Source organism: Siphateles boraxobius, unplaced genomic scaffold (genome assembly GCF_051911475.1).
Source record: "Siphateles boraxobius isolate OS27281-9 unplaced genomic scaffold, OSU_SipBor_1 90, whole genome shotgun sequence".
In the NCBI taxonomy this organism is placed as follows: domain Eukaryota; kingdom Metazoa; phylum Chordata; class Actinopteri; order Cypriniformes; family Leuciscidae; genus Siphateles; species Siphateles boraxobius.
Window position 1 is genome coordinate 205,761 of NW_027509220.1, and position 19,870 is coordinate 225,630.

Consider the following 19,870-nt stretch of genomic DNA (forward strand, 5'->3'; position numbering starts at 1 on the left):
CGCCTTTAAAAGCAGCTTTTCAAAGCGCTGTACATAAAATCACAATCCACTGGAAAAAACAACAAATAAAAGTTAATAAAAACAAAAGCAGCAACATTAATAATAAAAAATAGCTGTAAAGCGATCACGAAGAGACATCAGCAGTCAAATGCAAGTTTAAAGAAATTTGTCTTGAGAAGAGCTTTAAAAATGCCAAGAGTCTGTGCTTCCCTTAGTTCAGGAGGGAGAGAGCTCCAAAGTCTAGGAGCGTAAACAGAAAAAGCCCTATCACCCATAGATTTTAGATGTGTTTGTGGAACAGTTAATAAATTGCACTGTGAGGAAGGCAGTCTGCGATTTGGAGCATAAGTGATTAATAAGCCAGATAAGTATTGCGGAGCTAAGCCATGTAAAACCTTGTATGTCAGCATCATGATCTTAAAATCAACACGGAACCTGACCGGGAGCCAGTGTAAGGACTTCAAAACTGGAGTAATAAGGTCAAATTTCCTGGTTCCCGTCAGGATTCGGGCGGCAGAGTTCTGAACATATTGCAATTTGTTAATAGTGGTTTTAGAAACTCCAGCTAAAACAGCATTACAATAATCCAGCCGTGAGAACACAAATGAATTGATCAACTTTTCAGCGACAGATAGGTTTAGCATTGGGCGTAGTCTGGCAATATTTCTGAGATGGAAAAAGGATGCCTTAACAGTGCTCTGTACAAAAAAATCAAAAGTGAGGCTGGTGTCAAAAATTACACCAAGGTTCCTCATCGTACTTTGGGTCTGTAAAACAGAGCCATCAACAGACAGGGACAGTGGAGCCGCTTTGCGAATTTGATGACGGGAACCTATAAGCATAACCTCAGTTTTCCCGGTATTCAGGCAAAGAAAGTTATTGTTCAACCATGCTTTTATCTCAGAGATACAGCCAGAAAGATAACAAGCATCGATGTCTTCACCAGATTTAGAATGGATATAGATTTGGGTATCGTCGGCATAAAAGTGATAGTGGAGACCAAGTGATCGCAGCAGATTCCCAAGTGGAGAAAGATAAATATTGAAGAGTAGAGGGCCCAGAACTGATCCCTGAGGAACACCAGTGCGCACTGAGCAAGTGTCAGACCTAAAGCCACACATAGAAATGAAATGGGAACGGTCAGTAAAATAGGATTTAAACCAGTTTAAAACTGTCCCGGACACACCAAACACACTTTCAAGACGGATAAGTAATAGACCATAATCCACAGTATCAAAAGCAGCTCGAAGATCAAGAAGAATGAGAAGTGAGGTAGCTCCAGAATCAGACCCACACAGACCACAGGGAGAGCACCCCCTGCTGGCCTCACTAACACCTCTTCCAGCAGCAACCTGATTTTCTCAGGAGGTAGGTACTAACCCAGGTACTAACCAGGCTCAACCCTGCTTAGCTTCAGTGGGCAACCAGTCTTGGGCTCCAACTACTCCATATCACTCCTATACTCCAGCGAGTCTCCAGTCGACTTCAGCATCAGCTCCCTACCTATACTTCAGCGAGTCTCCAGTCGACTTCAGCATCAGCTCCCTACCTATACTTCAGCGAGTCTCCAGTCGACTTCAGCATCAGCTCCCTACCTATACTTGAGCGAGTCTCCAGTCGACTTTAGCATCAGCTCCCTACCTATACTTCAGCGAGTCTCCAGTCGACTTTAGCATCAGCTCCCTACCTATACTTCAGCGAGTCTCCAGTCGACTTCAGCATCAGCTCCCTACCTATACTTGAGCGAGTCTCCAGTCGACTTTAGCATCAGCTCCCTACCTATACTTCAGCGAGTCTCCAGTCGGCTTCAGCATCCGTCTAATCCTATACTCCAACGAGTCTTCAGTCGACTTCAGCCGAGTTTAACTGTATAATTCTAACTTACTTGTTTTCTCGCTACGCAGCTTAAATGACAGACAGACTTGAGTTATTGTACTTTAAATGCTCTTTATAACGGCCGGGAGTTCTCGACATTGTCAGAGAATCTCGACCCAAAAGAAGAATACAGCCAGCTTTATAGGATAAAGCCAGACACATCAAAATAGAATCATCATGACTAACATGTCAAGCTCTATCAATATGATTGGTTAAATTGTTTAAAGGAAGCATACACGCTGTCTGCCATCTGCCCTGTACATTAAAAACCGGGATTCGTGTGGATGAGCGGTTTGCTGATGTCAACGTTGTGGATCGAGTGCCCCATGGTGGCGGTGGGATTATGGTATGTATGTTATGGACAATGAACACAGGTGCATTTTATTAATGGCATTTTGAATGCACAGAGATACCGTGGTGAGATCCTGAGGCCCATTGTTGTGCCATTCAAGTGCTCACTAACACAGATTTAGAGAGAAATAGGCCTTTTGTGTACAAAGAAAAAGTCTTGAAAAATGGGGGCAAAAACAAAATTGTTGCGTTTATAATTTTGTTCAGTGTAGATTTATCAATAAAAGTCAAGGGGCTGCATTGACAAAGTTTCTGATTCTGTTTCTCCTAAATCTTTCTATGTGCGCGCAGTGCGATCTCTGATCTCTGTCTGTGTTTCAACAAAAGCAGCGCATTAAAATAGAACGTTGAGTAAACTGACTGGAACCACTTGTGCATTAAATAGCTTCAACACACTCCTTCCAGCCATTCAAGTATTAAGACAGACTGTGGTATAAATAAAATCTATTTTGAAAGGATACAACTCTCTAATGGGTGGAACTTTTATCTACTTACTGCATAATGTAGTTAAACACAGTCCTTTAAAAAATAAGTTGAAATAATGCAGACTGTCAGCTTCAACAAAACCATATACCACCAATTAACAACCTCAGTTTGTCTCAGTCAGGTCTATCTTTAAAAGTTTATGTTATTATTAAAAATCAATTTCCCTATGGAGAAAATGAATGTGTATTTTTTACTTCCGGACACAACTGTTACATTCTATAGGAAAATTCCATATTACACACATACTACAGTATTTCTGGAGTATATAATTTGCACAGTATGTGATTTTTTTTTAATAATTGGATGACCTACTTCATTGACCAAAATGTTCAGTATACAGTACAACCAGAGCACAATGTATGGAATATCTTATCCAGAATTCCAAGAGTTGAGGCATTTAAACAACAAACTTGAAGCAAAATACCCATAATACTGTTGGTTTTTGGTACATAAAGTGTAACTTACTGTAGCAATGTTCAGGGAAGAAGGAGGCGGGAACCGGCGAACAATAAAATAAACTTTATTTAAAATAAAACAAACAAACCGAAATACCGCCAGCAGCCCCTCGCGGACGACTGCTGGCTAAAGTAAAATACAAATACAAAAACAAAACACAACACAACTAAAATACAGGGCTGTTCCTCTCTCGATCATCAACGTCATCGCTCCCCTTTTATGCTTCCGCTCCTCCGTGAGAGATGCGAGACCGGTGTGCTACCCAGGTGTTGCTCATTTAAATCGCACCACCGGCCTCGCGCCGTTCTCTCACGTCCCTCGGCCGTCCTTCGCCACATTCCCCCATCGCCCCTCACAGGCCGGGGGGTACCCACGAGCCTGTGCCTACCAAAGGCGGCGGCGATCCCTGGGGGGTATGGACCGACAAGCCGAGGGAAACGGAGACGGTAGCATGAGGAGCGACAGATCGAGAGAGGGGAGAGAGGAAAAAAAACAAAAAAACTTGGTCCGGTTCCCACAACGCGCTGCCATCTGGTCCCCCACCAGCTGGGCGATCACCTCCGCGGTGCCTGGCGGTGACGCTGGGTAGCCCTCAGTGGACGGCTCGATGCTCCTCCGCCGCCTGGTGGGCGGCGACGGCTCCTTGGGCTCTAGGGCAGACGGTAGGAGTCCCCCGCTCCCTGCTCCTCCAGTTTTCCTGTTGGACGGCAGCAGGCTCCGGGCCACGGCGAGCGGCGGCGACTCCCCCGCTCCCTCCCGACGGCAGCCGCCCCTCTAACCCCCAGGCGGCCGGCAGCGAGCTCGACCGTCCCCCCGGCAACTCACTCCAGCGCACCGCCTCGAGCGTCCATGGACGCGAGTCCCCCGCTCCCTGCTCCTCCCCTCCCCGGCGGATGGCAGCAGGCTCCGGCCCACGGCGAGTGGCGGCGACTCGCGCACCATGCTCGATGGCACCGCGGATTCCCCACAGCGGCGAGGACTCTCTGACAGCGCGTTCCTCCCTCTTCCCGGGTTTCGGCACCAGTGTAGCAATGTTCAGGAAATAAGGAGGCGGGAACCGGCGAACATTCAAACAAACTTTATTTAAAATAAAACAAACAAACCAAAATACATCCAGCAGCCCCTCGCGGACGACTGCTGGCTACCGAAAATAAACAAAACTGCCAGCAGCCCCTCGCGGACGACTGCTGGCTAAAATAAAATACAAAAACCAAAACACAACTAAAATACAGGCCTGTTCCTCTCTCGATCATCAACGTCGTCGCTCCTCCTTTATGCTTCCGCTCCTCCGTGAGAGACTGGTTTGCTACCCAGGTGTTGCTCATTATCAATCGCACCACCGGCCTCGCGCCGTTCTCTCACGTCCCTCGGCCGTTCTTCGCCACACTTACATTCTACTTTACTTGCATACATACAGTATACTCACGTAAAGCAATGTATACTTAAAAGCAGATCTCAACTGCAATTGTTTGTATCGTTGCAAAATGTCATTATATTATCGCCAAACTCTTTATATATAGTTATATATATATATTATATCGAACTTTATTTGCAAACATACAGTACAATCAATCACGTAAAGTGATAATATGTAGTAACCAGTATCATAGCAGTCCATTCCAATGCTGGAAGTACATTAACAACAAAAACAAATGTTTGTTCAAATAATTGACTTCATTCTTTTTTAGGATTCATAAAAAAGCCCACCGTTTCAGAAATCATCTCTCCCCCATCTGCTGAGGAGGGACCTTTGACCCTGGCCTGTGACATAACTGGTTTCTACCCCCCTGAGATCTCTGTTAAATGGCTGCATCTAAAAGGGAATGAGATTGAGGAGGGAGAGGACAATGAAGGGGAAATCAGAGAGGGAGCTGAGCTTTGGGGCCCTTTGCAAACTCTGCAGAGGACATTTCGAGCAAAAGCATTACTTAAAGTGCTGGATGGTACAGTGAGGGGAGGTGAGATCGTCTGCAGAGTGGCACACTGCTCCCTCCTGAAGCCTGTTGAGAGATTCTGGAGAAATGCTCATATGGGTAAAAGGAACCACTCAAAAATGAATAATCTTTTTCATGGTTTTGAAAGAAGTCGTGTATGCTCACCAGTGCATTTATTTGATCAAATACATGATATCATTATTATTACAATTTAAAATAACTGTTCTTTATTTGAATATTTTTTATGTCATTTATTCCTTTACTCCAATCTTCAGTGTCACATGATCCTTCAGAAATCATTCTAATATGCTGATTTGCTGCTAAAAAAAACATTTCTTATCATTAGCAATGTTGAAAACAGTTGTGCTGATTCATATTTTTGAGGAAACCGTGATATTTTTTTGATAGAAATAGAAATATATGAATAGAAAGTTCAAAAGAACAGCATTTATTTGAAACAGAAATGTTTTGGGACATTATAAATGTTTTTACTGTCATTTTAATCAATTTAAAAGTAATAATCTCTTCTTTTTTTATCTTACTGACCGCAAAGTTTTGAACGGTAGTGTGTAAATATTTAACTGTCCATCATCACTAAGAAAGAAATAAGGATGTTTCTAATTTTAAAAAGAAATGTAAATAAATATCATACAGAGAGAGATTGATTTATGTCAATTTTTATGTTTAATACGTCTTATGTCCAGTGCTTTAAGTGGGCCGGTACGCGCCGGTACTCAGTACCGCCACTTCCAAATATAGCTCTTTAGCGTACCGCCACCTCTCCGTGTACCCAGAACGTGCTTTTAGCGTACCGGTACGCTCATTTGCACATCTGTTTTAATCCTTTAGCTGCTTTTCAGAGCGCCCCTCACAATGCACGCTTCCCAATTCGTCCCACCGAGAGCAGAGACTACATTACCCATACACCCTTGAGTTTTACAAGTGAAAAGCGCATGCGTCGCTTTTGCCGCTGTCAGTGGCAACCAACGTGGTCCCGAGAGGGGGACATTCTAAAACGCTTAGCGTGAAAAACGCTTAACGTGGTTTACTGTACTAAGACAGTGATATTGAAAGACCAAACTCGGTACACATCATATTAATAAACCATACTATGTATAAAAAATCAGATGAGCCCAGAAAATGAACGCAACGCGTTTAATTACACATTAAGCGTTTTCCTCCCATAGAAAACCGTTATAAGAAAACGCTTAACGTGGCACTGTAGGCTACTGAGGCAGTGATATTAAAAGCCACGTTAAGCGTTTTCTTATAACGGTTTTCTATGGGAAGAAAATGTTTAACGTGTAATTAAACGCGTTGAGTTCATATTTTGGACTCATCTTATTTTTTATACATAGTATGGTTTATTAATATGATGTGTACTGAGTTTGGTCAGGGGCGTCATGCAAGCCAAAGTTCTGGGGGGGCACAATCTGAGACGTTGCAATTGTTTTCTGACGGGTGATATGGATCATGTAAGGAGGGGTCAGGGGGTTTCTCCCCCTGAAAATGTTTAAATTCTGGCTGCTAAACATACCATTTCAATGCAGTTTGGGCGGGACAGAAATACCTTAACGGAGCTAGTAGCAACCCTCCTCTATCTGAGAACTAACTTAAAGTATCTATTTTGTAAGTTTATGTAAAAGACAGGTTGATGAAAGAACTGTAAGCTCAAATTCAAAAGCTTTTGAAGTCTACTTGATTAAAGCATGTTTACACACACACTTACTGTACACTTAGGCCTACTACACATGATTTCAAAAACAGTACCATTGCAGTTTTTATGATATGATTTTAAATTGGTATGTGACCTAAGAACGATCTTAAATTAAAAGTACATAAAGGTGCTGAGGTCTGGCTTTGTGGTGCTCTAAAATTAAGTTATTTTAATATTAATACTATGTGATGAAGGACTTTGAAAGAAGTTTGACAGATTTCAGTGCTGAATAAGGTTAACACTACCCCGTTTATTTGAAAATGGTTCATATTTGACAGAAATGTAAAAAAGTAATCAAATCAAATGTAATATGTAACATTACTTTAGTAAAATCATTGATATACTGTAGTTACACTGCTCATTATTATATTATTTTAAATAATGAACTTGTAAAGAGTAATTTATGAGCTAACAGAAAAGCTAGTAACTTGTAACTTGTACATTTAACCTAATATGGATTATTGGCTTTGTATGGCATGCAGTAACGTTAGCCAACTAGTTTACGGTTAGACTAGGCTAGCTATCGATAACGTTGCACTGACACAATTTAAATTAATGCTCTGAATTTGCAGCTAATATCAAATCCATAACTTTTTGATCGAGCTAAAATTTCCAGGTTAACCACCAATAATCCCACTACCTTTTAATATTAGCCGATAACTAATTCAATGCCGATTTGTTGCTTTGCCCACTTACCACGTCAAGACCATCTGTAAAACATTGCCAGCTCAACGTGCAAGACGAGTGAGTTGCTTGAACATACACAGCAAAGATTCTAGAGCGATACGCGCGTAGCACTCTAGATTTGATATACACAGACACCATATTAGGAAAAAGGCGCGGGCTGATGCTGACCGATTTATTACACATCCAGAAGAATACATTTAAGTCGTTATAGGCTCTGGTATTATGGAGCATAATAGGAATAAAGTTGTGACAAAAAAAATTACCAGGGAGGAAAAATCTGAGGGGGCACGTGCCCCCTCACCTTGAATGGGCATGACGCCACTGAGTTTGGTCTTTTAATATCACTGTCTTGGTGCAGTAAGCCACGTTAAGCGTTTTTCACGTTAAGCGTTTTAGAATGTCAGGGAGTGGGGAAACGCGCAACCATAGCTGCTCGGTTAAATACAAATACAATGAACACTATGGATATTATGTTTTATAATTTATTTTATGTACATTTTGTTCAAAATTTTTTCAATACCCTTTTGCACATTTTATTTATGTTCAGTAGCTCTTTCTACAGTAGCTCTTTCTAAGGTTATTTTTTCCAATACCCTTTTGCACATTTTATTTAAGTTCAGTAGCTCTTTCTACTGTAGCTCTTTCTAAGGGGATTTTTCAATCCTTTTGCACATTTTATTTATGTTCAGTAGCTCTTTCTAGCTCAAGCAGATCCATAAACTAATAAAAGGATTTATTATTTTTTATAAGGTCGTCTTTTGACTGCTGTATATAAAAGTCAGCAAAAAAATAAAAATAAATAATAATAATAATAATAGAGTACCGGCACCTCTTTTGGGCCACTTAAAGCACTGCTTATGTCTAATATGACTTGCTAAGGAATGCCAATCTTGTGGCTTGTTAAGGACTCTATGTGAGTGTTATTAAAGGTGCAGTAAGCTATTTTTGAGAAACGCTGATGATATTTGAAACCAACCCAAACAAACACACCCCTCCCTTCATTGCTCCGCCACCAAAATGCACAAACACACAATGCAAGAGTGAAAGTCCCTTTATCATAGCAGAAGCAAAGCAAAATAATGCTTCACTAAAAATAAAGCTAAGATGACGAATGAACGACAAGAAAGAACAAAAAATGAACAAACAGACCACAAGAGTATATGCAAGCAGAAGTTGGTTGTTAGTCGCCAGCAGCTCAAGACAAACAATGACACTCAAAACTGTTGCTTACATTACAACAACACCAAAGCTTGATTCTGTGAAACACAGCAAAACTAATGTTACTCCCGCATGAAGCAGAAACAACGCAATCTTTTTTTTCAGGCCTTCCTGCTTAGTTCTCTCCAGTGCTGGAAAGCTTTTCTAATATTAACGTGGGACGTAAAACTCTTGCCTGATCATAACCCTTCTTTTTCCACTGATATTCCTCTGAGCTTTTCTTTTTTGTAATGTCTCTCAGCCATGTCTCTTTCTACAGTCTTTCTTCGAATCTCCTTCTTTCTCTCTCTCTCTCTTCTTCCCCATCATAATTGGATATGCCACCTACTGCTGATTGGCTACAAGTGTTTTGTGCTGCTCGGTCCAATCCTCTGTCCAATCCGCTCTTCACAGAATTTCTCAGAAATCTCTTACTACACCTTTAACTTTCGAATAATCAGACTTTCACCTCCTTGATGATAAAACTAAGTTAGACCATATCTAAAGACCAGAATATCATAGAGACTTATGGTATGGGCTCTCTTGACACAATCATCTAGCAAAGCCCTAGCAACAACAAAGCAACATACTCAAAACAATGAGAACCCCTTAGCCACTAAGCAACACTCTGACAACCACCCACAATGCCTTAGAGCGTCGGAGTTTTGCACATGCAAGCACTGCACACATTTTGTTGTTCACACCTCTTTCTTTTTTCTCAGTTGCTCCCTCAATCCCTTGTTCTTTGTCGGTTCACTGGAGCAGAGATGGTGTGGGAATATTCTCTGTTCTTCTCTCTGGAGGAAAGCCTGCGGCTGAACTGCTCTGGGCAGCTGGTGGCACAACTGTCTCCAAGCTTTTGTCAAAAGAGAGAGAGAGAGAAAACAGTGAGGGGAAACTTGTGCTCAAGAGCGTTTGTGCTTTGGTGAGGACTACAGGACGACAGGAAAGTGGCAGTCGCAGAGGAGGACATGCACGCAGTAAGTATGCCTATATTTCTTAGAATAATATGGTGAGTAAACTGAAAATTTCTCAGCATCTAGAACAACCTTGAAAACAAAGTTTTGGCTTATTCTACAGAAACCAGGCCACCTAGTGCATACCATAATGCAGAATATGAAAAGATGAATGAAAGTGTGGAAGGAATGAAATCAGTGCAAGAGGACAAACAGCCTGAGCCGAATGAGCACGTGGAAGAGAATGATGAGGATGAGGACATAGATCCATCATATATAAACACTGTGAGATTGAAGAAAGAGAAGAGAGAGCGTCTGAGAGTTACTGTGGAGATTACCCATCCTGCACTAAGCTTGCCTGCGTACCTTACCTGGACAGGTGAATAATGTGTCTCTTGCTTATTGTTGAGGTATAAGATGTTGTGCATGTGTAAAGTTAGTAATTTACAGGATATTGTCAAATTAAATCACAAATATCCTAAATATATTTAGCAAGAATATTTAATAAGTTTCTTATGTTCACTGAGGCTGCATTTATCTGATAAAAAATACAGTAAAAACAGTAATCATTTACAATTTGAGATAACTGTTTCCTATCTGAATATAATATATTCAGATAGGAAACAGTTATTTCAAATTGTAAATTCAGCTTTGATCACAGGAATAAATTACATTTTAACATATTCTGTTAAAATGTAATTTATTCCTGTGATCAAACCTGAATTTTCAGCATCATTACTCCCGTCTTTAGTGTTACACAATCCTTCAGAAATCATTCTAATATGATGATTTGCTGCTCAAGAAACATTTCTAATTATTATCAATATTGAAGACAGTTTTTGTGGACAACGTGGTACAATACCATTTAAATTTTGGGGTAAGATTTTTAAAAAAAATTATTCAACAAAGATGCATTAAACTGATTCAAGTGACAGTAAAGACATGTATAATGTTACAAAATATTTCCATTTTAAAAGTCTTTTAAATTTTCTATTCGTCAAAGAATCCTTAAAATAATATTAAGCATTCAACAAAAACTGAATAGACTCCTTTCAAAAACATAAAAAAAACTGAATTATTCCAAACATTTGAACCCCAGTGCAATATTGTTGACAAATATGTTTAAAAGGATGCACACTCACATGAGATGAAGCACTGCAATCTGTGGCCGCGATTAGAAGGTGCATTTTACTCCTCAGTTTTGTGTTTTGCAGAGCCTGCAGAGGAAGTGACATCTTGATGGCCATCAAGATTATTTAGAAATGTACATCTTTTCGGGACGTCAAACCAAGTCTGAGCACCTGATTCTTTATACATTTGCTGTTATAACTTATAATTATTTTTTAAAAATAATTTCTTTTACTACTAATATGAGGCATGAAAATATTTAGCATTCACTTCACACTTTTGATTACCATCCATTTTCATTAAATAAACTCTTTAAAAGTAGGCCTAAGCTATGTGTTTGTTTAATAAAAAAACTGTATGTGAGAAAGAAAGAATGAATGCACCACTGTGACTAATTTTGTCCGAGGAAGCATACAGCCTAGACTAGATGTCAAACCTCAACCACAACACTTGTGCATATTCAAACAGTGCACATTACATTTTATTAAACCTTTAATTAATGCTTTAGTTTTCTACCGTAGACAAAGTCATAACTGTCCAAACGTGTAATTTGCTACTTCTTAAAGCTAATATGATGAAATCTTGACGGAAGTTTTAGGAACTGCACACACTTGTTGCGCAGCTGTAACTGTTGCAGCAGAAAACTATGTTTGTGTTTCAAGACCTAATGAGATTCCTTCCTTGACAGCAGTTTGGTGCTTTCTGACTCTAAGGTGCTTAAATATTATGATTTCAACCATGGAGTACGAATGCTGCACGCGTCAAAAATACTGCGCGCCTGTAGCGCACAAAAATGCCCAACGCGCCCGTCCAAAATGCCGTCTATTTAGGAAGCTCACTAGGATTTGACACACAGCCGGTAAACTTTAGAGAAGTGTTCACAGAAATGATGTGTGGTTGGACATGACAGGCTCAATGACTCTTATGCTTTTCTCACCACAAACCAACTCCGTGCGAGTGTTTGTGCTTGTGCGTTGGCTGGTGTTAAAGTAGCTTCACACTGCGCGTATTCCTCATTTAAACGCCGGACATATGAGCATCACGAACTAAACAAATGCGAGCTCCGTCAGTCAGTCACCATAAACTTCCTTTAAAGGACTTAACTTACCAAAAGGACATGTGCTTGTAATGGTCTGAATGTTGTGAAGAAACACTCGCATTCAAATCAAACTTCGAAGGAGTTCATTAATCTGTCAGCACTTCATCATTTTTCATTTAATCGGCAATGGATGCGCCTGAAACCTCGGGGAACCGCATTGGTCGCACTATTTGGACTGTTTGGGTGAGTAAATGCAGCACGAGTTTCACTGATTAAGTTGTGAATATTGATGACTAATTTGTGTGATTACAATTAGTGTGTATGTATAATGCATAGAATGCTTAGTCTGTATGTATCAAACAATTCTATATATTTGTATCTTGATGAGTCCTAAAGTATCTTCAATGAGTCATATTTGTTTTTGAATGTTTTGCTGTTTTAGGGTTATCTGTCAGGGGCTGTTGCAAAATATCTCAGACCGGAAGTCACAGATGAAGGAAACCAAAGTGTTTGTTCCAGATCAGATGAGATTGACTTGAGTGCAGCAAACAAGATTAACAGAGAAGTAAAGGCAAATAGTAATGAAAAGGAAGATAATAAATCTAATCATAATGACAAAAGCACAGGGGAGGTCAAGTGTTCCCCGCCTGAAGTCAGAGTGCAAGTGGCCTCGGTACAGTGGGAAAACACTGATGAGGTCAAAGACGACAAGAATGATGAACTTCATGTTGACACTGCAAGAAAACAAACTTACCATTGTGCAATGTGGTCAGCTGAGACCGATCATGAAGGGAGCATTTCAGGTGATTCGGAAAGCAGAGGATGCAGGAGTGGCATGCATGTTGAGAAAGAAGCAGTTTCATCCGATGAAGGTCAGCCTGAAAGAGTATATGCAAACAGTAAGGACAGTGAAATTGTTCAGGAGTTGGATGAAACTGGGCGGATTGAGCAAAAGGATGGTAACAATGAAGAATATGATCAGAAATATGAGAATGAAAACAGTTCAAAGAAGAGAGAAGATCCAGATAACGCAGATGTAACTGTCCAATCTGAGCTTTATAGACAAGATGTAGAACAGGAAAAGCAGATGAACATGATGGACCATGGAGAGACAGAATGCATTGGAGGTTTCAAACATTCAGCTTTTATTGATGAAATGGAGAAAAAAACTGTTGGCCTGAAGGATCGGGTGGAAACTGAGATTGATGAAGACCAAGGACCTGAATTACAAGTCCCAGCTGATGCATTTGTCCTTGCAGTGCAAGATTTGCTACCAGACTTGGAATATTCTGCAGAAGAAGATGATGGCATTTCAAAGCCTGAAAGGCTGAAAGTAATGGAAAAATATTCTGATGAAATTGCAGAATTCTGTAAAAATGAGGTTGAGGAGATGATTCCAGAAAATAGGGGTGCAACCGAGAGTGAACAACACACAATTAAATCTGAGTTACAGGAGTCAGCAGAAACACTGCAAAGAGTTGCCAAAGAGAAAAATATATTAAACATTCAAACAGAACTGAAAATGACTTCAGTATTGGATGAGTTTTTTGAAACCGCTAATACACCAGAAGACTTCCTGCAGTTAGATTCAAAACAGGATACTCCAGAAAATACTTCAGAAACAGGAACTGGATTGCCTGTGGTGGCAATAAAAACTGAAGGCGTGTTTTCAAATCTGATTGTTTGTGAGTTCCCTGGAGAATCGAGGAAAAGACCAGAGACTGCTTTGGGATGTTTTGAGGAGATCAAAACTGAGCCCCAAAATCTTGCAGAAGAGCAGACAGAAAAAGAAACTTTTGTCGCACACTCTTTTGAGCATCCTGAGACGCCGAAAGCAGTTGAGGAAGCTGTGGAGATTGAACAAGACATTGAAACTCCAATCGAATCCTTGGGTGCAACAGGAAGTCAGACACATCAGGAAATAGACATCACCAAGTTCTCTCTTAAAAAACATGTTGAATTAAAAACTGAGCTGATTGTTGAAACAACAGAAATAAAGATCAGTTCCGAAGACGAGGAAGCAGAACCATTTGAGACACAAAGTCAATCATCAAACATCAGAACTGTCACTTTACAGACACATGAGCTTCTTGAATTCACAGAAAGAGAAAGCAAATCATCTCAAGAAATAGTGGACACTTTCAGTGAATCACTGGTAAATTCAATTGTTTCTGAAATCACTGGAACTGCAGAGATACAACATGTTGCAGAGGACCAAACAGATGCCAAACCTGTATTAACAAGGACTTTGAGCCCAGCAGAGTTTCTGGAGGAAACTCTAGATCTGCACGGTGAACCAGAGCGATGTGTTGAGGAGCAGGAGACTCTGGACACAGATGTGGTGAAGACCCCTTTAAAGTATGTAGAAGAAATAACTAATCAAGTCTTGAAGGAAATGATAGAAATGGAAATTAACTTGGTAAAAGAAACAGAAACTTTGGAAGTACTTTCAACAGAAGAACTTGGCGGTGCAGAATATCAAGGACCGGAAGAATGTGTGTCAGTTGGTGCATTTGTTCTGGAAGAAGAAAGGAAGTTATTGGGTGAAACAATGGGAAGTATAATGGAGGTGGAAACCACAAGTAGGGAAGTTGCTAAACAAAATGAACAAGATATTATTTCACAAGAGTGTGAAACAACTGAAGCTGATCAACAAACTTATCTTTGTGCTGAGACGGATCATGGAGGGAGCAGTTCATGTGACACAGAAAGCGACACGCATGTTGAGAATGAAGCCGTTTCATCCAATGAGGGTCAGACTGAAAGAGTACATGCAAACAGTGAATGTAAGGAAAGTGAAACGGCACTAGAGTTGGATAAAACTGGGCAGATTGAACAAAAAGATGATAACGATGAAGAATTTGATCAGAATCCTGAGGATGAAAAGTGCGAAATAAAGAGCGACAATCCAGATAACGCAGAAGTAATTGTCCAATCTGAGCTTTATGGACAAGATGTAGAACAGGAAAAGCAGATGAACATGATGGACCATGGAGAGACAGAAAGCAGCGGAGGTTTTAGACATGCAGGTGAACATCTTATTGACGAAAAGGAGAAAAATAATGTTGACCAGAATGATCACCAGAAAACTGAGATTGATGAAGACCAAGGACCTGAATTACAAGTGCCAGTTGGTGCATTTGTCCTTGAAGAAGAAGGGAAGTTGTTAGGTGAGACAATGGAGGTGGAAAACGCAAGTTCTGAAGTTGTTAAACCAATTGAGCTACAAAGTTCACAAGAGTGTGAAACAACTGAAGCTGATCAACAAACTTATCTTTGTGCTGAGACGGATCATGGAGGGAGCAGTTCATGTGACACAGAAAGCGACTCGCATGTTGAGAATGAAGCCGTTTCATCCAATGAGGGTCAGACTGAAAGAGTACATGCAAACAGTGAATGTAAGGAAAGTGAAACGGCACTAGAGTTGGATAAAACTAGGCAGATTGAACAAACAGATGATAACGATGAAGAATTTGATCAGAATCCTGAGGATGAAAAGTGCGAAATGAAGAGCGACGATCCAGATAACGCAGAAGTAATTGTCCAATCTGAGCTTTATGGACAAGATGTAGAACAGGAAAAGCAGATGAACATGATGGACCATGGAGAGACAGAAAGCAGCGGAGGTTTTAGACATGCAGGTGAACATCTTATTGACGAAAAGGAGAAAAATAATGTTGACCAGAATGATCACCAGAAAACTGAGATTGATGAAGACCAAGGACCTGAATTACAAGTGCCAGTTGGTGCATTTGTCCTTGAAGAAGAAGGGAAGTTGTTAGGTGAGACAATGGAGGTGGAAAACGCAAGTTCTGAAGTTGTTAAACAATTTGAGGTACAGAGTTCACCAGAGTGTGAAACAAGTGAAGCTGATGGACGTCATGATCAGATACAGAAAGCCATTGCTGGAGAAACAGAGTTGAGCGGTCATGAAGACTTCATGGAAATCAGCAGACCTGGCATGAAAAGAGGATTTGATGGAGTGAGCAAAGACCTTCCAGTGGTGAAGATAGAAGGAAAATTTGATTTTGATCTACAGGTAATATTAAATATTTTGTGTAAAAGCTCTACTAATATATTCAAGTCTATTAATCTAGTGCTTTTCACAATACTTTTTGCTTCAATGCAGCTTTACAGAAAATGTATGTTTTCAATGTTACAATCAGGAGGCATTCACTTATCAGTCATAATAGTAATGTTCAAATGGCAGTTATGTACAGCTATAACATAATACAAGTTATGTGGTTCGGAAACATCATCTTTTCAGTTATGCAGACATAAAGAGTACTGCATTTATATTATAGAAATTAAAGTGTGATCCTACATCATGGTTAAAGTTAAACCTATCATGACTTTTTATCCATAGGCATTTGAGGACTCATCTTTGGACTTTACGATTCAGAAGAGTAGAATTGCTGTGAAGAATCCCCTAGTTCGGCCACCTAAAGACCCCAGAAAGCTCCTGTACAATATCTCAGTCGAGCCGCGTCTGCCACAGCCTCCGCCATGTGAAGTCTCTGTTCAAAGGAAAGGGGGGATTGGATTTAAACTTCCAGGTATTTATCTCAATAAAACCTTCATGAAAAGTGCATTACAATTTTATCAGTACATTAAATCAGTCCATTATATATTTTTAGGACTGGGCGCAGGGCTGCCAGCTCTGAGAAAAACTGAATTTGGGAAGAAAGCGAGAGAAGAAGGAGAAGCAGAGCGCACACTACATCCACAGGTACATAACAGAAACCGTGGGAGTCCTCGTGGAAACACGGCCTTGTTACTGTATCTAAGCATGCATTACACTCAAACATATTTAGGCCTATATTTAAGATTTATGTATTTGAATTGCATATAAAATTTCTGCCCGTTTGGATTACACAGTTTTAACATAAAGTGAGAAACTTAATGTGTGATGCATATTTGCCAGTCGTAGATAAATGAAACGAGAAAGAAACAGCCAGAATTCTGCATGCAAAAAAAAAATTATGGCATACGGGGTAGTTTAGCCATCTTTTTTTTTTTTTTTTTTTGCATGCATGCAGAATTCTGGCTGTTTCTTTCTCGTTTCATTTATCTACGACTGGCAAATATGCATCACACATTAAGTTTCTCACTTTATGTTAAAACTTTATCTAAATCTATTTGATTTTATTTAAATGATCAAATTTTTAAAATGCATTCATTCAAATTATTCAGTTAAAAAGTATGAACATGGTTAAACAATGGCTAGCTGTGGAACAAGCAACATTTAGTTAGTTAAAATGTATGAGATTGAAAGAAATTGGATTTATTGATAATAAATATGTAAACCTGGTTATTGTGTATTCAAAACACATTAAATTTAGTACTATTACAGAAATTGTACCCGTTTCATTTATGTGTGACTGACAAAAGTGTCATATTAAGTTTATTGGTTTATCTTTTTGTATTGTGCATTACATTTTTATCCAAATGAGTGGACATTTTATATACAATTCAAGTACATAAATCTTAAATTTAGGCCTAAAATGTTTGTATCCAGGTAGTTATTTTAGGTGTTGAATGTGTAGTATTATAACTGTGTCTTTCTCAGCAAAAGTCAGTTGCAGTAACAGAGGATTCTGTCAAACAAGAGCAGGCGTCAGCTAAACCCAAATGGACACCCCCGAAGTATCCTGGGTATGGCCTGAAATATCAATCTGAATTCTTCATTTTATTTTATTTTGTTCACATATAAAAGAACTGACGTTTTTTCTTGATTTTGTTTTGTGCAGCATGGGGAGTCCCTTGATGATGGCAGAACTCAAAAACAAACTCAAAAAGCCTGTTAAGGAGTGATACATGTCATTACATCATGATTTTCAAAGGCATCCTTTCTTTATTTGTCCGCTGTTGTCGTATTCAAGCACTATGCAGCCTGGTAAATATTGTATGAAATTATTCCATTGCACAAGTACGCAGCTGTAGCACAACGTTTCATTTTACTTCAGTTATGTTGTTATTTTTTTTTTTTCTCTCTCAACCGTTTAACTGAGCTTGTAAGTCTTTATTTGTGTCTGTATTTATTTATATTTGAAGAAAAACAAGTATGAGGAAAAAATGTTGTAAGCCTACAAAAAAATACAAAAAAAATCACTTTTTCATTTCAGTATGTAGTTTCTGTGACAGTAGAACAAAAAATGTAAGCCCTCATAATCAGATGGGAGCAGAGAGCCTCTGCCGGTCACGAATATGTTTGCCACTAGAGGGCAGAGGAGAGCCGCTGGAGATACATCACATTCACAACGCCACTAGAGGGTAGAAGAGTCCATTTAAAATGTTTCATTTAAAGTACATAATTGGCATGATTGTGTTTACATGCAGTATTACCAAAGCATTATACACAAAACAAATAATGACACAGGGACAAAATGTATAATATAACAAATAACAATAAAAATTGTATTAAAGTAAGGTGCAAAGTAATTAATAAAATAAGATTTAAACATCGAATATATATATATATATATATATATATATATATATTCGATTTTTAAATCTTATTTTATTAATTTTTTTATTAATATTGCACAAGTACTCATATATATATATATATAATGGAATAATACAATCATGAAGAAAAAAATGCTTTAATATGTGTACAGTTATGATATTTGATTATACTACAGGGCTGTTGAATGCTTGATTCTGATTGGTTGAGAACGTTCAAAGGTGTGCAATTATTTTCAGGCAAACGCACGGCTAACGTAGTTCCAGGCAGGTCTTGACCGCATCACTGTTCCATATCACTTCGCGTAGTTAACTGTTATAACGGAAAATAGGATACAATTCATAACAAGAAAAAACATGCAGCCCATGCGCTTGATCTGCAATTTTCGATGACTAACTTCACAATCAATGGAAACATGCAGTTTAATTTTAATAAAGAAAGTATATAGCCCTATATAGACAATAGAAACTTAAAATAAATTGATAGTCCTGCTGCACGGGTTTTCGTAATTATTGCAGATAATAGGCTATAACAAATAAATAATTATTGATAGGCCTATAGCCTACTTGTTAATAGGGCTTTGTGTTTCATTTACTACTGTCAATATTAGGAAAAAAACATGAAAGAACTAATTAAAATGAATTGAATTAATTAATAAATAATAACATTGAAGCACATGTCTCTCTCTCTCTCTCTCTCTCTCTCTCTCTCTCTCTCTCTCTCTCTAATAACTGCATTAAGAACTGCATAAAACCGGGGACACACTTATTGTAAGGCCGGTTATGACTGTAATTTGATACTTTGTTATGATTGATCATGCCTAAACGCGTGTTCAGCGCGTTCAGTCTGTGTTTAAAATCTGCTGCAGTCGATGGAAACAGAATGTTTCAGCCAGTCGTTAAGTATGTCCAGCATTAGTCTGCTATCAGTGGCTCAAACCTCCGTTACTAACTCTAAAATGACGTTTTGGAATTAGCAACGGAGGCGTGGGATTAGATGCGCAATAAATTAGTCCTACATACAAGAGCGTTTTAATGACAAAAACATTACAAACGTCTTGAACTACAATATTTGAACAATGTTTCGATGTGTGGTAACTGTAGTATAAGCGGAATAATTGACTTCGGGCCGTTGAATTATTAGAAAAATAATGCACACCGAGGTGTAACGGCCATTCCGCTTCGCGTCGTGACCGCATTACCACCTCGGGTGTGCATTATTTTTCTAATAATTCAACGGGATGTCGTCAATTATTCCTTACTTATATTGATCAAGGCAGAAGTAGTTTTTTGAGGGTATGCTGCTGAAAATTAAATTTTGCTGGAATGAAAGTCGCTGGCTGTTATACTCATCACTCCGCCACTAGAGGGCAGCAGAGAGTCATTGGATTCAGTTGTGATATTGAGATATTTTGTAAATTTTGTGATCTACATGCATAAACATTTTTTAATTTATTTTGGAGTTGTCCTTATTCAAACAGATTTCTGCTCGTTTGTTAGAGATCATAGCATGCCCAGCTTTCAACTTTGTTTTGACAATTTGAAATATGGCTTTTTTATTATTATTTTTTACTTATGA

The 19,870-nt window shown here is 39.1% G+C and overlaps 2 protein-coding genes across 7 annotated transcripts in view; both read left to right on the top strand.

The window, feature by feature from the left end:
- LOC143733095 (uncharacterized) overlaps positions 1 to 11,158 on the top strand; it is a 30,964-nt gene extending 19,806 nt beyond the window's left edge. For 3 of the 4 annotated variants that reach the window (XM_077224658.1, XM_077224659.1, XM_077224661.1), the window contains 4 exons: positions 4,857 to 5,201; positions 9,426 to 9,693; positions 9,782 to 10,038; positions 10,874 to 11,115. In XM_077224658.1, coding sequence (XP_077080773.1) covers positions 4,857 to 5,201; positions 9,426 to 9,693; positions 9,782 to 10,038; positions 10,874 to 10,899 — 896 coding nt within the window. In that variant the 3' untranslated portion in view covers positions 10,900 to 11,115. Of the gene's footprint in view, positions 1 to 4,856; positions 5,202 to 9,425; positions 9,694 to 9,781; positions 10,039 to 10,873 lie in introns of all 4 variants that reach the window. The other variant, XM_077224660.1, reaches the window with a different exon arrangement.
- A 502-nt stretch (positions 11,159 to 11,660) lies between these two features.
- Positions 11,661 to 17,950, top strand: LOC143733090 (uncharacterized). 3 transcript variants are annotated; one of them, XM_077224642.1, is made up of 7 exons: positions 11,661 to 12,069; positions 12,269 to 15,034; positions 15,068 to 15,865; positions 16,193 to 16,382; positions 16,464 to 16,555; positions 17,396 to 17,481; positions 17,577 to 17,950. In XM_077224642.1, the coding sequence occupies exons 1-7, from the start codon at positions 12,013 to 12,015 to the stop codon at positions 17,638 to 17,640; spliced, it is 4,053 nt and encodes a 1,350-aa protein (XP_077080757.1). In that variant the 5' UTR covers positions 11,661 to 12,012; the 3' UTR covers positions 17,641 to 17,950. The 3 variants fall into 3 exon arrangements, with proteins under 3 accessions (XP_077080757.1, XP_077080756.1, XP_077080758.1); XM_077224641.1 differs by having other exon boundaries at positions 12,269 to 15,865; XM_077224643.1 differs by lacking the exons at positions 16,193 to 16,382; positions 16,464 to 16,555; positions 17,396 to 17,481; positions 17,577 to 17,950 and adding an exon at positions 15,956 to 16,187 and having other exon boundaries at positions 12,269 to 15,865.
- The last annotated feature ends 1,920 nt before the right edge of the window (positions 17,951 to 19,870 follow it).

Coding starts and splice junctions, on each gene's coding strand:
- LOC143733090 (XM_077224641.1), top strand. CDS start 12,013: ATGGATGCGCCTGAAACCTCGGGGAACCGCATTGGTCGCACTATTTGG. Junction 12,070..12,268: donor GCACTATTTGGACTGTTTGG/GTGAGTAAATGC, acceptor TTGCTGTTTTAG/GGTTATCTGTCAGGGGCTGT. Junction 16,556..17,395: donor AGCGCACACTACATCCACAG/GTACATAACAGA, acceptor TGTCTTTCTCAG/CAAAAGTCAGTTGCAGTAAC.